Source organism: Brugia malayi, assembly GCF_000002995.4.
Source record: "Brugia malayi strain FR3 genome assembly, contig: Bm_v4_Chr3_scaffold_001, whole genome shotgun sequence".
Taxonomy (NCBI): domain Eukaryota; kingdom Metazoa; phylum Nematoda; class Chromadorea; order Rhabditida; family Onchocercidae; genus Brugia; species Brugia malayi.
The window spans coordinates 11,883,699-11,908,999 of NW_025062477.1; the positions used below are offsets into that span (position 1 = coordinate 11,883,699).

Consider the following 25,301-nt stretch of genomic DNA (forward strand, 5'->3'; position numbering starts at 1 on the left):
ATGCGTGCGTGGGTGTGTATGTGTGTGTGTGTGTGTGTGTGTGTGTGTGTGTGTGTGTGTGTGTGTGTGTGTGTGTGTATGTGTTTGTATGTGTGTCTGTGTGGTTACACGGAAAATATATGCATTTGTATGGATATATATACACATTACATACAACACACAACACACACATACATACATACACACATACATACATGTCTATAATTTACATAAGGTAAGTATAGGTATTTTTTTCTGGGATATTAGTTTCCTTGTTTTATTTAAAAAGTTTAAAAGATTATAAAAATAGTTAAAAAGTCTCATTTTAAATTACAAATTTTTTTTTTTCATTTCAAATTTTTCACTTTTTTCCTTCTATCTTTCATTAATTTTCAAAAAAAGAAATTTTACATTTATTAAAACAGCACTTTATTTAAAAAATAGGTGAAAGAAAAAAAAAAAGCGAAGAACAAAAAATAAAAAAAATTAACGAACGACAAATTAACTAACACTTTCGAAAATGTGTGATTTAAACTTTTTTCTTTTCTTTTCTTTCTTTTTTTTTTTTCCTTTTTTCTTCTTCATATTTCAATTTATTAAAAATTTTTTGTGTAAAAAAGGAATAAGATGAAAAATTAAAAAAAAAAAAGTGAATAGAAGAAAGAGGTAGGAAGAAAATGAAAATATCAAATATAATCTTTCATTAAAAAAAAAAAAGAAAAAAAAAATTTATAATAATGTAAACAACAAGGATATATTACTTAGAAAATTAATACAAACGATGATATCATAAATAATAATATTGAAAATAATAGCATAAGAATAACAAAATTATTACATTATTATTAGTAATAAAAAAATAAATTATAAATATTAAAATTAATGATTTAATACTAAAATTGAAATAATTTGTTGATTAAATTTTTCTTTTCATTTTCTGTGTGTGTGTGTTTATAATAAATAATTTTTCCTATTTTAGAAAATTTTTAATAGCGTTATATTTTGTAAATAATACGATTAGAAAAAACAAATGTTACGTTTAAAAATTTTATAAATTTTTAACATTCATAAATGTTTATTATTAATTATTAAATTAACATTAAATTATTATTATTATTAAATTATTAAATTAACAAAATTCTGCATGATTTACGTTACGTAATATTACTTCTTGCGTAAATTTACTTTCTATAATATGTCACCGTAAATCTAAAAGGAAAAAAAATAAGCATTAATATAAGTATATATTGCTTTAATCTGGCTTATTGACGTATACGATCACGTATGCGATCACGTACAATTGTTAATAGCAAATACAGTGCCTTTATTGCTTAATCATTTCTTCGTTTTTTTTTTTTTTATTATTTTTTTATTATTAGAAATATTTTTTATTATTTTTAAATGATAAATGATAGAAATGAAAAATGAAAATAGAGAAACAATAGAAGGTAAAAATTCAATAAAATATTATTGAATGGATAAAAAAACAAAAGAGTGAAGTAAAAAAAAGATTGCAAATGAACTGAATTAAAATGAAATGGAATGAAATAAAAAAAAAAAAATGAGTATAGCAAATATTCTCATTTTAATTATCAATTTAATTAAATACATATATATATATCATTGCATCTTTTTATCTTTTTCTTATAATTTTATTTTTTTTTTTAATTCCATTTCTTGCATTTTTCTTTCTGTTATTTTTTTTTTTTTTTACTTTTATCTCTTCTTCACATTATTATTTTCTGCATAAAATTGTATAATTCAATTTAATAATAAAAAAGATTGCAATACTTAATAACTGATTAAATTAACTTTTTCTTTGTTTTTTTTTCCATCGAATGCGTCAATTTATTGTAACAAACATATATTTACGTATTTACATATTCATTCATATAATTGCATAGTTAGTTGACTTTCTTTTCATTTTAATTGAAACACGTCAGTTTACGTATTCGTTCACGTAATCATTTCACTTAGTGATTAACTTCTTTTTGTTTTTTTTTTTTTTTTTTTTTTTCATCGAATACATCAATATATTATAAATAGATATTTACACAGTCATTAATTAACGCAATCATGTAATTAGTTTCATTTTTGTCAATTTTTATCGAATACGTCATTTTATTGCAAACATATGTTTACTTTACGTAATCACCTACGTAATCTTATATTTACGTATTTATTCACGTAATCATACGATTAAGCATAATTTCTGTTAGTTTTTATCAAATATGTTAATCAATTACAAACATATGTTAACTAATATATTTACGTATCCATTCACGTATTCATTCACGTGATCAAAGGAAAAAAAAATATATTTAAATGATTGATTCATTCAAATCATTAATGATAAATTGTAAACGATTTGAAAATATCAAACATTCATCCGATTCATTCATTCATTCCTTCATTTGTTCTATGAATTATTTCATCGTTTCTAAATATTTCATTCTTTCTTTCCATTCTTCATTTCTTCCTTCTTTTCTTTTCCTTTTTTTTAAAATGAAAGAGAGAGAGAGAGAAAAAGAAAAATTGCACTTCCGGTATTTGAGATTTCCGTTTCATTTTGTTCCAATCTTATATCATTATATATTTTCCTTCATTTCTTCCTCCTCCTCCTCCTCCTCCTCCTCATTTAACTATCTCTTCATTCAATTCTATTTATTCCTCATTTTCCTATTTCCTATCTTTTTCTCATATCAATTTCAATTTGTTCCATCAAATGTGGTCATTTGAATTGAATTAATAGGATAAAATGATGATTAATAAATAATATCTTACTTCCGGTTAAAAACTTCCGGTTAGTAGTAGTAGTAAATTTAAACTTTCAAAATTATCAAATATCATTCATGTATGTCTGTGTATGTATCCGTGTCTGTATGCGTCGTCTATTTTTATGTATGTTTGTATGTGTAAGTATATATGAGTGTGACATGCCTTTTGGCAATTCCGTTAGTTGATATGTGATGATTAAATTTCATCTAAATTTTGTTATCTTTTATAATAAAATCTTTATTTCTTTCTATCTTTTCTTTTTTTTTTTTTCCTTTCTCTTTTTACTTCTCTTACTTACCTTTTTTTTTTTAAAAATATTTCTAACAAAAATAAATATTATTTCAAATTAGTTTAAATATTTTCTCTTTATTTTTTGTTCACTTTATTCTTTTAAATATTTATTATTTACTTATTAAGTGGCATGAATTTATTTGTTATTTTTGTGCACATATTTCTTTGTTAAGTAAATTATTATATTTAAGTAATTACTTAAAATATTCATCATCATAAATTTAAAATTATCATTATCATAAATGTTATCACAAACTTCTAATGTTGCTATATAAATCTTTAATACTGCTATAAATTTTTTATTCAAATATAAAAATGAAAATAACAAAAATTTTGGTACTTAATAAAATATGAGCTAAGATTTCTTATCAATTAAAATTTATCAGCTAACTTTCTCATATATCTTATTTGTTTTGTTGAAAATGTGAGTTATTTTTAATCTGAATTTAATGATAAGAAATTTCTCTTTCTTTCTCTCCCTCTCTTTCTCTCTCTTTCCCTTCTCTTTTTATTTTATTTCGTTTTTCTTTATAAAAAATTTTTATAAATTTATAATTATATTTTTCTTATTTATTCGGATTAATAAATTAAATTTCAAATTTTAAATTTAACATAAATTAATAAAAGCTACCTTAAGCATCATCTCTGAATTGAAAATTTTTTTTTTGTTTTAATTGTAAATAAAAGCAAAATGTTGTAAAATATTATTATTATCATTATTGTTGTAATAAATTGGAAAAAGCATTATACTACGAAATGTTTAATTAATTTGGAAGAAAATTTTTTCCACTCCATTAAATATTATCAAAAATTTAAACAAGTTCTTATTTCATCCTACACTTCCACTGCTATTACCATTAGCTTTTCAAATACTAGAAATGAAATTTAATTTTGTTTTTATTATGAATTTATATATGAAGACAAGAAATAAAAATAAGAAATTTATTTCCATTTAAACAGGAAACACTTTTCATCGTTCTTTTCTTTCCTCTTTCTTCCTTCTTTCTTATCAGAGTGTTGTTGCTGTTGTTATTGATAATAATGTTGCTGGTGATTATGATAATGATTATGGTGGTCAACATGTATTATAAAACAAATTTATACTATGACATCATTTCCGGAACAAAATTTGTAATATAAAAATGCTGAAAAAAAATGTATTATATATATATTTGTTTAAAAAAAAATCAGAAGCAATAATAATAATAATTAATAATGATAATGATAACTACTACCACTACTAATAATAATAATGATATATTCACATTTTGTAATTTAATTCAATTCATTAAAATTAAATTTGATTATAGATTAAAAAAAAAAAAAAATAACGTTCCATTTATTTCATTTATAAGGTAATTTAATTTGTTTTATTTTATTATAATTCATTTACTCATTAACTTTAATTTGAAATTTATTTGTTTGCATCATTTCTTTTCCTGCTTTTCTGTTTCTGTGTAATGATTCATGATTCATGAGGAATAAAAGATTTGAAAATGAGATATCATTTTTATATTTCAATCTTTTGAAGTGTTTCGATTTAAATAACAGATGTTTGTTTCTTCTCTTTTTTTTTTTTTTTTTTCATTTCTTTTTCCTTTTAACTCATCATTTTTAAGATTTCTTTTTTTTTCAGTAGATTCTTTTATTGTTTGCTACTTGCAAAATTTCTCCAATTTCTTCTAATAATTTTATCATTTCTTTCTTTTTTTTTTTTTTTTGAAATTTAAAAATTCATATTAAAATGATTTGAATAGATTTGATTGTCATGTTAGTAGTAGTGAACTATGACAATGTTGTAAATTAGCATAAGGTAAGAATTACAGGTAAGAATGTATGAATATTATTGAATAATATATGTATACATATATGTAAATATTCGGAATTTAATATTTATTTTAAAGTTTTCCTTTTTTTTTTTTGCTCCTTATTTTTCATTCTTTATTTAGAGGTGAAATATGCATTGAACAGTATTTTATAATAATTAATTAAATTAAATTCTATAAAAATTAGATAAAAGGTTTATAAATAAACATTGAATAAATTAAATTGAAAAGTAATAAAGCATTAAATTATTTAAATGAAAAAAGGAAAATGGAAGAGAAAAGATGATACATTTCTGTTATCTTATCTAATTTTATCATATGAAAGATAAGAATTGCAATGATGGAAGCACTCTTTTTTTTTTTTTTTTTTTTTTTTTTAATATTTTTAAATTTCATTACAAATATTTATAAATATTTTTCACTTACTTAAAAGAAACAAAGAAAAAAATTTATTGAAGTTGGAAGAATTTAATTAATCTAATAGATAAGCTTTTAATAAAAAAACTAAAATTTCACAAACTTTTAGTGTTATTCATTTTTTTTTTCTTTTTCTTAACTTATTATCTGAAAATCTTATCTATCTTTTTGAATGTAATCAAATAAAATTCCTTTCTTTGTCATTTCCGTCTTTCAAAATTAACCTCGAATGAATGAGTTCCGGTTTGTATTATACCGGAAATACTATTTCACATGTATTTTTGCAATTATTTTAATACGATAAAAAAGGAAGAAAATAGCGAATGGATATTTTAGATTAGAAAAGAAAAAAAAAATGTGTGTCGTTAAAAAGAAACGAAAAGAAAAGAAAATAATGATTAAAAGATTGATGGAAAATTGATGATCGATTAAATGCGTATATTTACACTCACATACGTGTGTCACTCACGTACCACCCACTCACGTATGCACATCAGTGCATGCATATGTCATACACGTATGAATAAATATTTGAAATGTTATTTCTGATGAATAGATGTGATTTATAATTTACAACCAATTAGAAATAATTGCTCCGTAAATTATGAGATTGTATTTCCGTTCAATGATGTATATAAATCTTCCTTATTCTTAATTCTTAATTCTACTATTATTATTATTATTATTATTATTATTATTATTATTATTATTATTATTATTATTATTATTATTATTATTATTATTATTTCTATTCTTGCTCTTATTCCATATTCTTATTATTATTATTCTCATTTTAATTCTTATTCCTATTTCCGCTTCTATTTCTATTCTATTTTTTTTTTATTTTTATTCCTATTCTCATTTCAATTCTTATTTCTCTTCTCATTTCTATTCTTAATTAATTTTAATTCATTTTCTGCTGCATCTTTTCAATCTTTAATTCTTCATTTATTTACATCTTTTCTTCTTTTTATCTTTCTTTGATGGGCATTTTCAAATTTTATTATTCAATTTTTTATCAAATTTAAATTTAACAAATAATTTTTCTACTGCTTTCTTTTTTCTTTTAATAATTTTCATAATTAAAATATTAGCAATTTATTAATAAATTTTATAGCAATATTTGATAATTATTAAAGTAATGATAAAATTTATTTATGGTTGATTAAATATTTCTTCTCATTTCTTTCTCTTACCCATAATATGTAATCCACTCTATATGTGTAACAAAACACGATGAAATGCATTTTAACAATTTGTAACACTTTGTGAAATTTCGCTCAATCACTAATTACAATTAGAATGCCATCATTATTTTATTATCAAAATTACGGATAACAAAAAAAAAAAAAACTGGTTTTTTGTTTTATTTTGTTTTGATTTCTTTCTCGTTTTTTTTTCATTTTATTTTACTTTTTTTATCTTTATTTCTTTCCTTCCCTCTCTCTATCTTATCTCTTTCTATTCTTAATTTTAGCTTTTTTTTTCCAAATATTAGCATTTAAAATTATCTATCATTTTTTTTTCTTTTCTTAATGTGCAATGGTAATTTTTTTTTTTTTTTTTTTAATTTTCCAACATAAAACATTTTTTTTTGTTTATTTTCAGTAACTTTTTTAAAAAATTTTTTTTTTATTCTATGAAATTATTCCTCTTTTTTGTATTTTTTTTTCGATTAATTGAAAAATTTCGTTATGTAATTAAAGATATGAAATGTAGAGTTTTTTCATGTTAAGCATTAAATGAATGACATTGTTGAAATGATCACACTGAAATAATATTTCTTAACTCTCTCCCTCCCTCTCTCTTTCTTTCTTTCTCTCTCTCTCTCTCTCTCTTCCTTGGTAATAAACTAGTATTGCTTTTATTCATATTCAGACTTCGAATATTTCAAAAAAAAAAGGAAGAAAAAGGCGAAATTTTTTTTTGCAGTTAGATGAAGCAATGTCTTAGCTGTCATTTTGTCAACATTTTCTTGCAATCACAAGTTATCTTTTTTTTTTCTTTTTTTTTTTACCATATTCCTCTATAATAACCTTATGCTTATAACTTACTATCAAATAATTTTTCATGCATTTTTTTTTTCAAAAAGAAAAGTTTTTTAAAAAAAATTTTAATTTTAAATTAAACCTCCTTACCTGAACTAATTTAAATTGGGGTAATATTAAACAATTATTATTGCGGTTGAGATTAAAGAGTTGCATATGCTGTTTAAATCACAATGTGGAATTTGATAAACATTGGTTTATAAATATTTGGTACAAATATTTCTGTTGTTAACGATTTGCCGGTTTTCTTTCTTCGCAGGAATTTCGGTAAATTTTAAAATCGAATTTTTTATGGAATGATTGAAAAGTTTTGCATTAAGAAAAAAATCAATGATTCTTAAGATTTCTTGAGTTTTATCAATTAATTTACGAGGTATTAAATTCATCTCTAAAATGTAGCATCGTTTTTTTTATGAAGAAATATTGGAGTTATTTAATTGTGCTTTTTTCCTTTCTCTTTCCTTTTTTTGATATGTTAATTTAGATAATGTAGGTAAAAAAACTTTTAAAGTTTTTAATTTATGCAATTAAAGTCTGCTGATTATTAGTGCTTTTAGTCAATTATAATCAATGAAGCTTAACCAGTAAAAAAACTATCATTTTTTAATAATTGATGACAGTTTTTGTTTATCGTTTTTTCATTATTCCATATTATAGCTGTCAATGATATCAATGATAAGGGTGTTAGCATCAAAAATCTTCATTTGTTTTAAAGTATCCATGTTCATCGGTTTTTGTTCAATTACCTAAACAGAGAACAAAAGGGTTTTGCTTATTGCATTTACTTATTTTAATGATTTGAATTTATTTTATACACTTGTATCTTCCAGTACTTATTTGTATTTTCTGTTCCGAAAATTTGTATAAATTTTCATCTTTTTTTTTTAAATTAATAACGGACAGTGTTATTTTTATCCGCAAAAATTTATGCTATTTTTGTTTCTATTCAACAATTCGATGAATAAATGAAATGAAACATTCATAGATAAATTTGGAATGAATTTAGCTACTGACGCATAAAATTTTGGATGATATTAGGTCATCGTCATGAGATTAATGTTTGTAATGAGTTAACTTTCAAATAAATCTTTGGTGGCCATCTTCATTTCATATCATTCATTTATTTCATTTATTCATCGCGTAACAACTCTTATTTGAAATGATATGAAATTTCAGTAAAATGAGAATTTGACTGTTGAAATCTTTTTTCATATTGTGGTTGAAAATTTTGTCATGTTGTATTTTTTCTTTTTTCTTGTGATTTTTTTTTTTTCTAATTCATTTTTGTAGTCATAAAATTTCTTTTTCATAATATTACTAATATTGTAATAGTTACTGACTTTAAAAAAAATAACAATTTGTTATTTTCTTTTAATCATTATAGGTATTGAAATTTTTCTCATCTAAATAACCTATCATGTTTTTTTTTTTTGATTTGCTGTGATTACTTTTTTTTTGTAAAATATCTTCACTCCATTATATGTGGCAAGAATGAATGGAGGAATTGTAGTTAAAATTATTAACATTTTACCGAACTTATTTCTGTTTCCTGCACAAAATTCATTAATTAATCCTTTCAAATTTAATGTTGCATATGATTTGAAATTATTCCAGATGGTCTGATGTCGATTGCAACAGACAATGGAATGGAAGATAAGGAGAAGCAAGTGCGAAAATATGAATCAAAAATAGGAGTAGAAGTGAAAGAAGGAGCATTAGACTCAGTGGATTGTTTCCATGGTTTTATTACAGAAGAAGAAGTGGAATATCGATTACGAAAATGTAAAATTGATGGTGCATTGATTTTACATGCTGAACAAAATTCTATCACACCAAAATTTTGTCTTTCTTGGCTTCCATCAGTCAGTAATTCGGTGATGCATTTATCGTAAGTTTTCGAACAATTTCACGCTATTAGTTTCCAAAAAGATAATGCCATTAATGTTGATTAATTTTGTATTAAAAATGGAAAAATGGTAGTTTTTGAAGTTCATTTTACTTATATTCAAAATGTTGACTTTTTTTTTCCAAAGAAATGAAGAAGTTTAATGATGAATTTTTTAAATTTTGCTTTTAGTTAGTTTACAGTGGAGATGATTAACTTGAAAAATTTTCGGATGAATATTTTATCTGTTACTTTTGGTAGCAATTTTCAACAATTTTCAAACCAATGTATTGCATATTGTTTATTGATAGTTTTGAGGGTTTATCTTTTTTTTTTATTTTTTGGAAAAGAAAAAGAGAACGGTGGGAAAGAACTGATAGTTAAGTAAACGAAAACACTGATTAAAAATTTGTGTTTACAAAGAAATTTTCTTGGTGCAACGAAATGTGTTTTCCTTTTTTAATTACCACGAATAAATTTACATTTTTCTCTTTGCTTTTTTAATTAGTAGTTTCATTTGTTGGTAAAATTGTTCTCATCGTATTTAAATAATGAAAATTTTCAGTATTGACCAGGTTTGTGGTGAATATTTTTTGTTTGGAAAATCTTTCACAACATTGTCTGATCTCATTCAAACATTTGTAAACGAATCAAAAACAGCAGTGTTACCACTTCAACCACCTTCGGTCGGTCTCTTTGCATATTTATTTATTATTAATTTTATGTCCATTTTATTTCAACAGCAAAAAAGAAGCGGTATAGATTATTGATAAAAAGAAAACTGTTTAGTTTCTTTTTCCTATTTATTTCTTTTTTTTTTCCCATTCAATTTTCTGTTTATAGCCGGTGAAATTAGTTAACCGTCAAAGGATAGCAGTACTACCGTTTCGTGCAATGCCCGATACAAATGAAATAAGGTAGTAATAAAATTAATTCCATGTTTTTCAATTTTTTCTTCTTCTATTCGGTGTTTTTTGATCTCATATTTAATTGTTCATTTCATTGCCATTTCTAAAATCTTGGATTATTTTTCAATGCTGGATTGTATTTGTGAAATCAAATTTTCTCAAATATCTGTATTTTATTTGTTAAAAAAAAAATTATTCAAGATATTATAAAGGCATGTATCGGTAGATGTTGAAACAGAAGTACCAATTTGGTTTTTTTTTTTTCAGTTTTTGTGAAGGTGATTTGTTAACGGAAATTCAGCGAGTGGATAATGAATGGGCATGGGCGAGGCTAGAAAAAAATGGAAAATCCGGACTTGTCGCTTTGCAACTAACTGTTCCATTAGTGAGTCTTTCCTTAATCTATGATAATTATGATATCTTGGCTACTTCAATATTTTATGCATTTCTTTTACCTTTCTGTCTTCAAAGAGAATTGCTTAGTAAATATCCGAAAATGGAGGAAAAAAGCAGTTATATGCTTCTTTCAGAACCGGAATGGAGAATAAAATTATAATTCAATTATAAGTCCTTTTAGTTGTTTTCTTTGCATTCAAATGCGTATAGTAAGGTTAAAATCAGCTGATATTTTAATTTCATTCATTTATTATTGCAGAACGACAAGAACGTGAAACCTGAAGAATTGCCATATTTTCATGACGAACCAATAAATGTGCTTACACAACGGTTAACACAATGTATTTTTTTACAGTTTCATTTTTATATAAATTCATTTAATTTACATATTGGAATGGTTCCTATTAAGGAACTGAAGTGAAATAACTCGATGAAACTGATTTATCCGGTGTGATATGCTTCTTCCTTTAAAGTCTTTATTTTCTTATGGAGAAGACGGAAATTTTAAATCGGAAACTTTCGACTGTTTAATTTTTTTTTTATATAGCTTTATAAATATTATTCAATTTATTTATAAATTAAATTGCAGATACTGATGGTTGTTATCTTTTGCGGCATTCATTTGTGCAGTCCAGTTCATATACGCTTATGGTTAATATCGATCAGCATATTGAAAAATTTCAAATAAAGCGAACAGCAGATGGTAATTTCGAAATTGATGGGCAAATTTTTGCTACCATCCCGGATATTATTGAAAGGTAAAATTCCTATTTCAATTTTTTTTTACCATTCGACTAGGACTTTCTGATTGTCCAGTTATCCAATGCGATATATCCTTCATAGTGTATTCTAGATAGGATGATATATGACTTTTCTGAAAAAATACATATAATTCCAATATCTAAACCTGTTGTAAAAATTTTTGCTGATTGCTTGTAATTAACTAATTCATTGTTGTTTCAAAATTACAATGTCATTAGTGGTTGTCGTAATAAGTATGATTTATTTAAAGTGTAACCTAACTTATAGATATAGCGAAAAGGAAATTTGCAAAGGATTTCATTTGACGCGTGCGGTGTTAACAAAGGCATCTGACAGAGATTTGTCGGGAAAAAATGCGGATAAAAAATTTCAGGATTTAGTTACTAATAGTTTTCGTCCACAGACCGTCTTGGCATATCGAAGATGTAAGGACTTATTTATTTAAAATCATTTAAATTTTAAAACATTTCAGGAGAAAAAAAAAAGCTTCATAAAACTTGGTATTTGAAAATTCCGATATAGGTATGAGTAGACTGCGATTTAACTTTGCGCACAAAAATGGGGTTTCGATTTATTATTTTGTCAAACTAAATAATAAGCACTAAATTGACATACAGGATGGAATATAGATTGAAATTAGATGGAATTATTCTATTGATATTCTTTTTATTAATATGTGTAAAATTTTTTGATTGTCAATATCTGAGTGGTATATTGATATATGCAGTATGGATGTCATAATATTACCTCAGTAAAGACTACTAGGAATTTGGATTATTCTTTATGTATGGAAAACTGCATTTTTATGAATTTTAGGTAAAGAAGATAAGTGGAAGCGTTGTTATGTAACACTTAATGATTCGAATGGTTCACAACTTTACGTTTTAGATGATGAGAAGGTATCAATATTATTTCGTAATTAATTGAAATTATAGTTATATTGTTCATTGTTATAGAAGTTGTCGTTATGATTTATATAAATGCATTACTTACGTGGATACATTTTTTTTTTTTTTTTTTTTTTGTAGAGAGCAAAGCCAAAAGTAGTTTTGGATCTTGGTTTTTGCTTTGTTTATAAAATTCCGGAAGGATCATTCGATCGAGCTAATTGTTTATTGGTTGCGTCGAATAGTATGGACATTTATCCATCAGTTCATTTATCATTTCAAAACGAAGGCACATATCTAAATTGGCTTAATGAATTACGGTTGCGATGTCTCGGTTGTCGATATTCACCATCACCATTTGCTGTAATTCCTGCTATACAGGATTATTTTATTCGCTCTACAACTGTTATTTATTTAACTTTAACCAGTTTTAGGTAGATTTTTAATATCGCAAATATTTTCATATTTTTCACTTATTCATAAATAATATATTTTATTATTTTCAACATTGACCTCTTATTTAATTATTGCCGTAACATAGAAATGGCATGATTAAAAGCATGTGAATCTTATTCTACTTCATTAATTTGTTTTTGAGTCGTATAATTACTAGCACATAGTCTTATCAATTCTTGACTACAACTCAAATCTTGCCATTCTGAAAATTGCAATCATTTATTCTGATTTTTGTTTATTTGATAAAAAATTTTTCATTATGCATCAGTTTTTACTAACAATTAACAATTAAATTTCACATTTAACAGAATTAATTTCAGGGGTAGTGATTTTAAACCTGATACCTCATATAGTGCAGTAGTAACGATCAATGGAATTTTTTTAACAAAAACTCAACAAGTGATGCCTGCAAAAAATACCATTATATTCAATAGATGTTTTCTATTGCAGTAAGCTCTTTCTAATAGTAACATTACATATGTTTTTAGAATTTTTAGATTAGCTATTATGATACTAGCATCATTTAATCAATATCTGTAAAATCAATTCAAATGACATGACTAGTGAGAAATCAAAATTTTGTACTGATTAGTTAGTTCATTTATCAATTTTCACTGCATTTTCACTTCAGATATATTCCTCCTGGATCATGTTCATTGAAATTTGTACTTTGCTCACACAATCTTCCACCGACAAAAACACGGAATCTTGTATTCAGAGATTATCTACAGAAAGGTTATATTTTACAAAATTAATATTATTTGTTATTATTTGTACCAAAATGATATGTCGTATTTTCTTTCTCTCTGTTTATCTTCCTTAATTATATCATATATTGTTCAAATTTAAAGTGAGATAATAGATTATCGTATTGGAATTGATAAGTACTGCATTTTATTGGTTACTTTTTTTTGAAAAATTAATTTCAGATATATCACCACTCTATTTGCTAGCAGACGATGGCAAAGAACTTTGCGTGGAAAATAATTTTGAGGGATTTGTATTTCGTGCGGTACGTCATCGTATCGTTTTACTACCCGAAGAACAATATGCATCTTTTTTTGTGCTTCTCACTTCGCGATCATTTATTTTATCCATTTGGATTGGTTCTGTCTTAGATATTTTTAATCGAAAATATTTTGCTCGTCTGTTACTCTCTGTCCTTTTACCAAATTATGACTTATTGATGTCATTTGTTGAAGTTATCATCAGGGAGCAAATTAAACGTGAAACTGGTTTGTGCTTATTTAATATATTTATAAAATATATTCAAGTACTAAAATTCCTGACTGTAGCTTTGAAAGTTCTAAACGGATCAATTGATAACAGAAAGAAATTAAAATTGTAAAAAATCTATTAAGATTTTTTAGTAAATTTTTAGACATGTGAAAAGAAACAATTCTTAAATAAGAAATAAAAAGTTGCATTTAAGCATTTAATAAAAGATTTGTAGTGTAGTGTTAAAATTAATCTTAGCAATATTTAATAGTTAAGGTAAGGAGATCAGTTTAAAGTTAGAATGTTTAAATTACTTATAATAATTTGTCTCCTTTCTTCTAACATTTTTTTTTTTTTTTTCAGAAGTAACACTTTTTCGGTGTGATTCATTTTGTACTTGTTGTATTTCAACAGTTCTGCGTATGACTGGTAAGGATTTGGTTACAGAAGAATTAGCAAATTTGCTAACTGGAGGACTACCAAAACAGGAATTGGAAATTATGAGTGCTCTGAAAAATTTATCTGAACATTTACCTCTTCTTTTCCGCGCCATTCTATCACATACCATAAAAACAGCAAAAGCATATTTCGATGATTCCAAATATGTTGCACGTCGAGTTGCTAGGTAAAATATTTTTTTTACTAATTGAATTGGAAAAGTAGCTTATTTGAAAGTTTCGTAAATTTTCAATATAAAAACTTAAAAATTAGTGATTCTATTAGTGTAATAAAAGGAACTTTTTTTTTATCTTTTTTTTTTACCAACTTATTTCATTGTGTTATATAGATTAAAAAGAAGAGCTTAGGTTGAAAATTTTTCCTTTTACAGATGTTGATTTTCAAATGTATTATTTTCAGTGTGTTCTTCATTCTGCGCTTCGTTAATCCAATTTTGACATTTAATTGCAGTGGCTCGCGTAAGTATTATTGTCACTTGGTTTGAAAGTAGATTAAATCAGCAATTCAAATCAAATTTATGTAATAATTTTGAGAAAATTTCAGCTGAACAGTCTCGCCAGTTACCAAAAACAATTCAGTCACTGGCTAATCAGGCTTCTTCACCTGATTATTGCCCGGTAATAAATTCTTTTTGTTTTCTTCGTTTTAATTATTTGCTTTTTTTATGAAAGAAATTGACAGGAAGAAGTTTTAAAGTTTTAAGGTGTCACGTTTAATTCGTTTCATCGTTTTTTTTTTGTCGAAATTTTTATTATTTATAGCGAATTTTCTATTGTTGGAAGAATTTAAATTATTGCAGGAAAAAGGTACTCCTAGTGTTCGCTTGATGGCAGATTTGCTTGATGCTATTGCATTATCACCTTCGGTTAGACTCTTTTTTTTTTTACTGTTTTATAGAGATAGAGATTCAAAATATACCTAAATGCAATTAAGTTGTAATAAATTTTTATTTTAATCTTGCATTATTTCTTATACTTAATAACCCAATTATTATTTTCAGAAAGTAGAGTCATCAGAAAATCCATTTTGTGGCTATAGTAAAATTGATCAGTTAGCTTTGTTAGCATTTCAAGTAGAACGGGTATTGGAACAACAAGACTGTGACAGCTGTCCTCTTCCGGAAGCTTATACGGTTATCAGTTTATTGAAAAAACATGCTGAGAAGTACCTCTCTTGTTAATTTTTTTGAAATCTCCTTTAAGTCAGAAACAGTTTTTTTTTTTTTTTTCGTTACTTATAACATTATTACTTCAAAAATAGTCCATATTTTGTAATCAAATTCTTACTTATCACTTCCGTAATACTACTATAAAATTCAAAAAGGAGGAAAAAAAAAGTAAAAAAAAGAGGAATAAATGTATTACCTAATCTGTTTTTATTTTTTAATTTTAATAAAAATTTCACAGTTTTATGACAATTTGTCTTTCAATCAATTGATCATATATTATAACTATTAATTGCATGGTGCGCTTGATACGGTGATAACCAGTTGTTACTGGTAATTGTTAATTACCAATTATTCAGTTGGTGGCCTTCCTTGCAGCCTTATTTGCGTTTGTTACATATTTTACATATTTTGATCTCTTGAAGAAATATTTCTGTATTTGTTCTCACTCCATGCCAGCTCAATATAACAATTTAATAGAGTTATTCTCATTCTGATGAACATCATAATGAAGGAAAAGTAATTAAAATTATAAACTTTTATGATTTTAAGAACAATTAATACAAAATATGCTGTATTTCAAGTAGTTTCTTAAGTAAAAATTAATTCAAGAACATGCATGGAAATTAGTGTTGCTTTAAAATGGATATTCTAAATGTCTTTCTTAAAATTAAAGGATATCTATCATCCCTCTTTAAATGTGTTTTAATCAAAATTCTCGAATTCTGCATTTTGAATTGTAATCTCACTCATGAAAAATGTACGTATGGTTTGTTTGTCAATATATTGTAATTTGCAATAAATTTTTTGAAATCTTTGACATTTCATAGTTGCCAATTGATTATTCATACTAGTGATGAGAGCAACTGATGTGGTTACATTTTGTGAAAACTTTGCAATTAATAGCAAAATTTTATACATGAGTTAGCTGTCGTTTATTTCTATGGTTTGCGTGCTAGGTAAAAGGAATGATTATGATAAAATGAAATGTGGGACTTGAAATTTGCTAGGATAATTTATAAATTTTAGCTATTTAAGCATTCACTATTGTAATTCCAACAAATTGGGCATTTGTTTTTTTTTCCTTTAAGTTTCACTTTTGAAACTTAAACAATAATACTTGTGCATTTCAGTGCATTTCTAATGGTAAAATAGTTTTAAAAAATGTATTACAAGATGGAATATGATGCACATTTGATGAAAATTATATGTGAGGTCACAATTGTCATAATGAAATCAATTAAACATTAAAGCAGTAATTTTTTTTAAATAATACACAATCCGTTTTCACTAACGAAACTTAACATTATTTGAAAAAGAAAAAAAAAACCATTAGCTGAAATGGTTTTGATCATCATGATTTTTGAGAAGAAATTGTAGCAAAAATGAAATATTTGCTGGGAATGAGATAAAATATAAATGAAAAATATTATCATATCGACTAAATTATACTCATAATTTTCTCATTATAATTTAAAAAGAAAAAAAAAAAAAAAAAAAAAAAAACAAAAAACAAATGACTGTCATTAAACGAGATCAAAAAAAAAAAACACACACACAATAAACAAATGGAAGAGAATAGAGTATGATATAAAAGTATTGCAACTAATAAAAGAATATGTAACAGAAAAAATAAGCATGAAATTTTCAACTCATTATTCTAACTAACATCGATATTACTTGATAATAATACTAATAATTAATTATATCAGGACAAAATTTAATCCATTTGAAAATCTTTTTCATTTACCTACTTTTCTCCTTCGATTTTCTCTACGAAATGGAAAGACAATAAAAATATATAAACCCTGAAATTATGCATATGCATGAAGAATATTAAACTGAAACATTTAGAGCTAAAGCTCTATACACCATAATAATGACAAATTTTGATGATTAATCAATCATCGAATGAAATATTTGCTATGAAAATATAATATACGAATTATTATTTTGAATGAAATGAAATGAAATATGATAAAATAATTAAAACACCTAATTTATGGCTGTGATTCGGACATAATCCTAGCACAAATACTCACACATGATCGTTTAATTTCACGTAATGCTTCTTGATGCTCTTTTGGTGACATATCAGCTGTAAGATGATCAATGCATTGAAATAGAGCAGCATTTGGACTTCTTTCTTTTTCTGTTTCTTGCTCCTTTTGCTTTTGAAATGCATTACTGATAAATTCTTGAATTGTTTCCAAACTACTTGCAATTCTTTTCTCTAATGCTGTTGGACCATCTGGAACATTCTGACGTGGTCGTTTTCGTGCCATGAGATCTATAATTAAAATAATATTACATATTTATATCACATATACAAATTTATAAATACAATCTTAATTTATCAACATATCAATATATATGTTTATGCTTACAGCAATCAATGATTTTTATTGCTCATAAAAACAAAAAAACAAAAAAAAAAAAAACATAATTAATATAAATTAAATTAAAAAAACTTCCAGAAATTATTAGATACCTTTTACAGATAATGAAGAAATTGAAATAGGAACACAATGTGCCGATGAAGCACCATTTCCATTAGAGAAATTACAATTTCCATTTAACAATCCATCATCGGTACTAGTACCATCAATTGCATTAATATCATTTTGTTGTTGCGCATATGGTGATGAAGAACCTCCAGGTGAATCCATATTTGCAAATAAAGACATATTATTATCCGTTTGATTAGCATTACCAAATAAAGCTGGAAATTCCCATTCGCTATCCTCTTTTTTCATATTTCCAAGAAGCGAATTTGTTGCTACCACGTCTGCTCTAAAAAAAAAAAAAATAATAATAAAATAAAAATAAAAAAAATTTGCGAATGCTTTCAATTCACAAATATGTCCAATTCAAATTATAACAATGTTTTGAATCTAATACATGTAATATTATATCTAAATTCTTATTGATTTTTATTCTCATTTATATTTAGTTAATCAAAAATATAATCATGCCAAAATGATCACAGATAGATCAATCAGCAAAAAAAAAAAAAAAAAAAGAAAAAAAGATCAAAATTATAAGCTAGTAAGAGCATGATGATAATATTCGAAAAAAAAAAAAAAAAAAAAAACCTATATAGCAAAATTTCATTCAAACAGAAATTTCTGAAAAGCAAAAACGTATTAAAAAGTTAGATTTTCAGAAAAAAGAAAATATTTTTGTCGATCATCTAATACAAATATTAAATTAAACTTAAAAGGAAAAAAAAAGGGAGGAAAAAGCATCGATGTATTATCCATATATCCATATTTCAGGACTATTTAAATAACTTTTTTTACAAGAATTCTCCATAATTTCTGGCTCGAGTTTATTTGTCGCACTAATCACTTCTCTCCCATGCAACCAAAAGCAACATTAATTCCACTATTTTTTTCCTACATTATCACGGGTAGAAGCGAAATTATACTAATTATCTGACTAATTATCTCTTTATCATTTATCATCAATCACTATTTATGGAATATTTAAGGATTTTAATTAGCTTCTTTTCTTTGATTAAGAAGAAATTCTTGACATTCCTGATTAGAAATTATTTGTCATCTCACTTCTCTGTCTTTTAACTAAAAACAATGTTATATTTAGTCCATATTTTTGTAATATTTGTTTTTCATTATCATTACGGATAAAAACGAAATCACATGATTATCTATTTATCATTTATCATCAATATATTATCTGTGCAATATTTGACGACTTACTTATCTTTTACCCTAATTACAAGAATAATTTCCTGATTATTTACTCATATTCCTAGATCATAAAATAAATGCTCTTACGATTGTGGAGGTACAGCATTAAGAAATTCATCAAGAAATTGCATTTCTGCAGTAAACATAAATGCTGGACCAAATTGTCCTGAGGTTCGATATCGTTGTACCAAACTTTTCCATCGATCTCTTGATTTTGTTACCGATACTAAAATGTAATTTTCCTTTGCAAATCTTTACACTTCATATAAACCAATCATTATTACTGCTTGTAATTTCATCAATTAATATCAAATTATTAAATAATATGGAGTTAATGAAGCACACAACAACAACAAAAATAGTTGAAATATTTACGGAAAAACATTGAAAAGTGTAAAGGAACAGAGCAAAAAATTAGATTAATTTTAGACCGATAAACACTTTTAATCACAAAACGTCTATAAATATTTGAAATAATTCTTTAAATTGGAAAAATTTTTGTAGTGTAACAAAAAGTAACTAAAGAAGAGAAAAAAAAACCTTTTTAAAGTTTAAAGAAAAAGAAAAGTCAAAATATTGAAATATTCTTGTGAATATTTTCAAATATTTTTTATTTGACAAAAAGAAAAAAAAAAAAGATAGATGTACAAAAAAAAAATGAAATGATTTTATAATTTTTATACCTTCATTTGGTGAGAATCCACGTTTGAATAATGTCTCACTAACAAGTTTCCATGCCTCATTACGCTTTCGTACATTTCGAAAATCCGGATGTGCTCGATCATAGAGTACCGGTAATTGACGAACAGCTTCAATTAAACTTCGATAGTACGAATCAGATACCATCTGTAAAATATAAATTTTATGAATTATAACAAACATTTAGTTTTCATTTAATCAATAAGTGCTTACCAAATTTCCATTTGTGATTTTCTCATTTTTAAATGCTTTAAATATTTGCTAAACAAAATATCATATTTCAATCTCTTATACATACTACATTACTGATTAATTTCAATTAAATACAATTATTTGTTATCCTTCTATCTTTTAGTTTCCTCTTTTTAGCATTCCATGTATAAAAGAACAAATATGATAAACAAATATGCATTTTTAAATTTATAAATTGTTATCTTTTGAAATTTAATATTTGGTATAATCAATATTAGCTACTAACCTAACCCGTAATGATATACGCCGTATCCTGTAAAGATGATAAAGAAGTAGAGTAATCAAGAAGTTATTTGTAACTTCTGGTAACTACAAACTTCCTTCCAGGTGTAATTTAAAGAGTTTAAAGATGTAAATGAGGTATGACTGATAATTTTACCTCAGTTTACCTTAATAAATGAATTAAGTTGGGAAATTTGTCTGAGCAAAATTTGAGAACGAAGAACGGTGCTGCTGGTTGTGCAGGTGATGAGGTGATGTGGTGGTGTGGTGGTGGCAGGGGTATGAGTGGGGGAGTAGAAGGAGATGTAGTAGTAGTAGTGGTGTGGCGGTGCGGTACGAGAGCTGCTACTAGGCGATGTGGAGAGAATGGAGTCGATCGGGAGAGGGCGGGGGGTTGATCGGTGCTCGGGTTAAGATTGGGGTAGCAAGACGGGCACTCCCCTCTCCCCTCGGGCAGACATACCATTGCCTAAGCATCCCACCTCTCCTCCCCACCTCGATATCGACCATTCTTTTTGGCAAGGCCGTATTGCTGCTTGCCTGCTCCTTGTGCTATTGTTGTTGTTGACGAGAGAAGAGGAAGAGGGAATGTGCCCGGAATGACAGTTTTCTCCTCGATGTATTTGGACCGGTGTGAAAATCGATGGGTAACGGGAAAAGGGGCAGTTGCTATCGAGAATTCCTCTCTTTCTCCTTCTCCCTCTCTCCTCTTTCTTATTCTTTGATTATATTTTCTTCTCGTTCTTTCTCCCTATCCTTCTCCCTCTCTCTCTCTCGTTTATTCCCGGCAGAAAATAATATCCATAAAAGATTCCGGAAAAAAGAAAGAGTTAACGGTAGAGAAATAAAGCAAAGACACTGTGAATTCTCGGAATAGATACATTTGCTACAGTCAGTGAGCAGTCACTCAGTCATTGTCATTTGTCACCCGTCATGTTGTCATTGTCTCTCTAATCTGAAAAATGTTTGAGAGGGAGGGTGAGAGAGAGGGAGAGAAAGAGAGAGGGAGAGGGGGAAGTGTAATAACCGATAAAAGCGGTATATCTCGGACAACATCTCTCGATGTGATGGTCCCTTTTATTTGAGAGAGTTGGGGAAAATCTCTTTTTTCATTTTTTTTTTTTCTCTCCGATTATTTTTTAAAAAATAATTCATCCATATGAAGTGTTAATGATGGAAGAGATGAAATAACGTTAAGAAATAAGTTACAATGAATTTAACCAAATAATCGATTATTCAAAAGAAAAAAAGTACCGAGAAATCTCAGAGCAGAAAAAATAAAAGTAAGTTGAAATAATATTAATCACTAAAAAATTCATTTTCCTATACAATGTTCAAAATTTCTACAAGTAAAAAATTTATGGAAATTTTAAATTTAATCCAGATAAATTTATTTGGATGTATAGGAAATGAATCCGCGAAATACTTCTCAATATTTGAAATATTTATTTGATATTAATCGAATATAATTAATTAATTAACTAATGCTTTATTGATTATGTGATCTGTTCACTATCAAATATTTTCAGTACTAAAATTGATACCGAAAAGTAATTTATGAATTGATATGTAAATTAATCGCTTTATTGATTGATTGATTTGTTTTTAGTATTAAATATTTTAAAACACATAATAAGAAATTTTTATTTGTTTGTAAGCAAAAAAAGAAAAAATTCCTATTGAATTCCGAAAAATATTTCAAAAATATGTTTTGAAAAACTTTTTTTAATAAGAAATCAATTTTAGAAAAAAAGAAAATGTGATAAAAATCTAACAAAATTTTTTGAAATTATCAAAAAAAAAGATTTTTTTTAAATTTAAATCTATATAACCTTGCATTTGCTTCATTTTTATTTCTCTTTTCTTTTTTTCTTTCAATCTCTAAACGGTACAAAAATGGAGGGAAGGTAAATGAAAGAAAGAATTTTTTTTTTTTTTTTAAATTAAAAAAAAATTTTTTTTAACTTTAATTTTTAAAATTAACAAAAATTACTCAAAATAAATATTTAATTAATTTTGTAATAATTATTTAAAGAAATAAAAATATGTAAGGAATTGGCTTAATAATTTTTTATTCAAAAAAAAAAAAAGCAAAAATAAAATGAAATAGCTTTAAAAAAGTCATTTTTTAAAATTTATTTCTTTTATAAGTTGAAGAAAAGTTTGAAATGGTAAATTAATGATAGTATAACAGTACAAAACTTTCTGAATAATTTATTGAAGAAAAAATTTTTAATTATCGTAATTTAAATTATTTTTACAAAGTATTTATTAACTTATTACTTGTCAAAATAATACAATAAATAATTCAGTTACTATTAAAAAAATAAATTATATTTATTAATAATGATCGAATGAATGTGAAAATATTATGTAACATAACATATGAGCATAGTATAAAATTAAAAAATGCAATTAAGAACATAAAAACAAAATAAAATTAAAAAGTATAAATTATTCAATTTATGATAAGGAAAGAAAGAAAAAATTATTCGCTGAAAAATGTAATCATATTTACTATTTGAAACGGTTAATTAATTAATTAATTAATTAGTTAATTAATTGTTTAATTGGATAATTACAAGAAATTCACTTTCCCTATTTTTTAAATCTTAATTGTAAAAATTATTTATTAATTTAACAATACCTTAAAATTTATATTATCCACTATTTTTTTTCCTTATTCTTTCAATACACAATAAAATATATCATTTTTTGTTGAATGAGGAATATTTCATTTAATTGTCGATTTATTTGAAATAATATATAAAAATTTATTGTGCAATGTTATATTGTACAAATAAAAATAGAATTTTTTTTTTTTAACAATGATTTTATTCAAAAATTTTTTAAACAAATTAAATTGAAAACAGAAAAAAGATAGAATTTTGAGATAATATAACAATTTAAAAATTCATTTTTTGATTGAACAAATTTTATAAAATAGAATAAATAGAAAAAAATTAATAGAATAAATCAAATAATATTGCAAACACTGTTATACGAAATTTGCATATGAAAAAGATTTCCAATAATTATACTAATTGTAAATTTAATTATTAAACTGAAAACTCATTAATTTGTTTCACTAACAAATTGTTTTTATTATTTTTTTTATTTTTTATTAACAAATTTTTTTACTAATTTTTTATAATTTATGAAATCCATTAATAAATTTCTAATGATTGACAATTAATGAACTTTTCACTTTCTTTTAACTTTTAACTATTAAATTAATTAATATTTTAAAATTAATTTTCGGTGTTTTTTTTTCGTTTTTTATTTATTTTATTATACTTTTTTTTTGTTTGTTTTTTTAGAAGAAAATAACAATGAAAATTTGCATTGGTATCCATTTTACTTTTCTTTTTTTTTTTTTTTTTTTTGATTTCAATTTGTTTTACATAATTCATTTCATTTAGAAAAAAAAAAAATAAAAGAAAAAGAAAAAAAAAAAGTAAAAAAAAAACTTGACATTTTATTTTATTGATACATAGGAAATCATAGAAATGAATTAATTATAAGATGAAATTTAAATAATTTAAACATAAATTTACTCAACTAAATATTATTATGGGTAAATATTTCTCAAAACATTTCTTTTTCTCTGGTAAATATTCCGGAGAAAAAAATTCTTTTCTCGATAATTTTGAACCAAAAAAAAAACAACTATCATTTAAATGATGGACAAAATAATTTCATAGAATACACATCAGATGTTCATAATTAAATTTTTACACCGCTTCTATTTTCCTCAGCAAATACATTCGTTAACGTAACGGTTAGTCCCTCATTACATTCTATTGGTCATTTTTGTCATTATACGGTCCCTTTCACATTCTATTTTTGTACGATTATTTTGCTCTTCTTTTATTGTACATTTTTTTCTTTTTTTCATTCACATTAATATAAATTCATTCCTCTTTTCATTTTTGTTTTTCTTTCCTTTTTCATCATTCAATATATTGTTTACGTCACATTGATTGATATTATCAGACCAAATATTTCTATTCAAATTTCAATTTATCAAAGAATGTTTTTTTTTTTTTTTTTTTCCTGGATTTATTTTCAAATACATTTGCTGTTACATAATTTTGTATTATCTAATGTTACCTTATCATTGATTGTGAAGTATTTTGCTTTTGTAATACTTTAACCATTTAAAAAATTTTTCATTTTTATTAAATATTTTATGTTTTCCCTCTCTTTCCCTTCCTCTCCTTATGCATAAAATAAACAAATAATAAAGGTTAGCTAGCTATTTTATTTATACCAAAAATGGTCGTCATTTCTTATGATAAATAGCATTTAACCTTTCTTTTTATTTTTTATTTTTCTAATCAAATGTTGCTTAGATAATATCTATATATTTATATTTCTTGCATGTAAAAAGTTGAAATCGTGATTTTCTTTTTTTTTTTCTAATTTTAATTCATATTCATACTGCTTTTTTTGTTTTTTTGTTTTTTTTTTTGTAAAAGAAAAAAAAAAACAAATACTGAATTTTTTTTATTTATTTCAGTTCATCAATAATAACAAAAATAAACAGCATAACAACAAATACAAAGGAAATGCAATATTATTAATAGATATTGATAATAATACAATATATTAATAATCATTAATAAGGTATCACTTTCTTGGCTCACTTTTTCTTTCTTCTTTTCTCGCTAAACAATATTTTTATTTATTTAAATACGAATATAAAATAATGAAATATTATATTAAATGAAGATACTTAAAGGATAAGCATGATTCATTTGCATTTGTGGCTCTTTCTGTTTTTGAAGAGCCGTTGGGTTCCCTTTTTTTTGCTGTTGTTTTTTTAGGCACTTTTAAATATGTGAGCAAATTAATTGAAAAAATTAGTAATGAATGATATCATGCAAAATTCGATGTTATTTCATGTTAAATGATGTAAAATTATACATTTTTAAATG

General features: G+C 24.7%; 4 protein-coding genes across 4 annotated transcripts; 3 read left to right on the plus strand and 1 right to left on the minus strand.

The window, feature by feature from the left end:
- Bm14106 (Uncharacterized protein) lies at positions 1 to 246 on the plus strand (the record flags this gene model as incomplete). The annotated part of the gene is made up of 2 exons (XM_043080921.1): positions 1 to 94; positions 215 to 246. 2 exons carry the CDS (start codon positions 1 to 3, stop codon positions 244 to 246), a joined length of 126 nt encoding a protein of 41 aa, XP_042936855.1.
- Positions 247 to 8,961: 8,715 nt separating this feature from the next.
- On the plus strand, positions 8,962 to 15,490 carry Bma-gap-3 (SH2 domain containing protein; the record flags this gene model as incomplete). The annotated part of the gene is made up of 17 exons (XM_043080922.1): positions 8,962 to 9,227; positions 9,790 to 9,910; positions 10,068 to 10,141; positions 10,400 to 10,517; positions 10,788 to 10,869; positions 11,118 to 11,286; positions 11,558 to 11,715; positions 12,107 to 12,189; positions 12,319 to 12,611; positions 12,954 to 13,082; positions 13,265 to 13,368; positions 13,563 to 13,868; positions 14,215 to 14,476; positions 14,710 to 14,768; positions 14,854 to 14,927; positions 15,110 to 15,175; positions 15,311 to 15,490. The coding sequence occupies 17 exons, from the start codon at positions 8,962 to 8,964 to the stop codon at positions 15,488 to 15,490; spliced, it is 2,544 nt and encodes an 847-aa protein (XP_042936856.1).
- A 1,985-nt stretch (positions 15,491 to 17,475) lies between these two features.
- On the minus strand, positions 17,476 to 20,034 carry Bm9764 (Uncharacterized protein; the record flags this gene model as incomplete). The annotated part of the gene is made up of 4 exons (XM_001895473.1): positions 17,476 to 17,765; positions 17,967 to 18,268; positions 19,276 to 19,414; positions 19,872 to 20,034. 4 exons carry the CDS (start codon positions 20,032 to 20,034, stop codon positions 17,476 to 17,478), a joined length of 894 nt encoding a protein of 297 aa, XP_001895508.1.
- A 581-nt stretch (positions 20,035 to 20,615) lies between these two features.
- Bm9763 (Uncharacterized protein) lies at positions 20,616 to 20,759 on the plus strand (the record flags this gene model as incomplete). Its single annotated transcript, XM_001895474.1, has 1 exon — positions 20,616 to 20,759. The coding sequence occupies one exon, from the start codon at positions 20,616 to 20,618 to the stop codon at positions 20,757 to 20,759; it is 144 nt and encodes a 47-aa protein (XP_001895509.1).
- Positions 20,760 to 25,301: the final 4,542 nt, after the last annotated feature.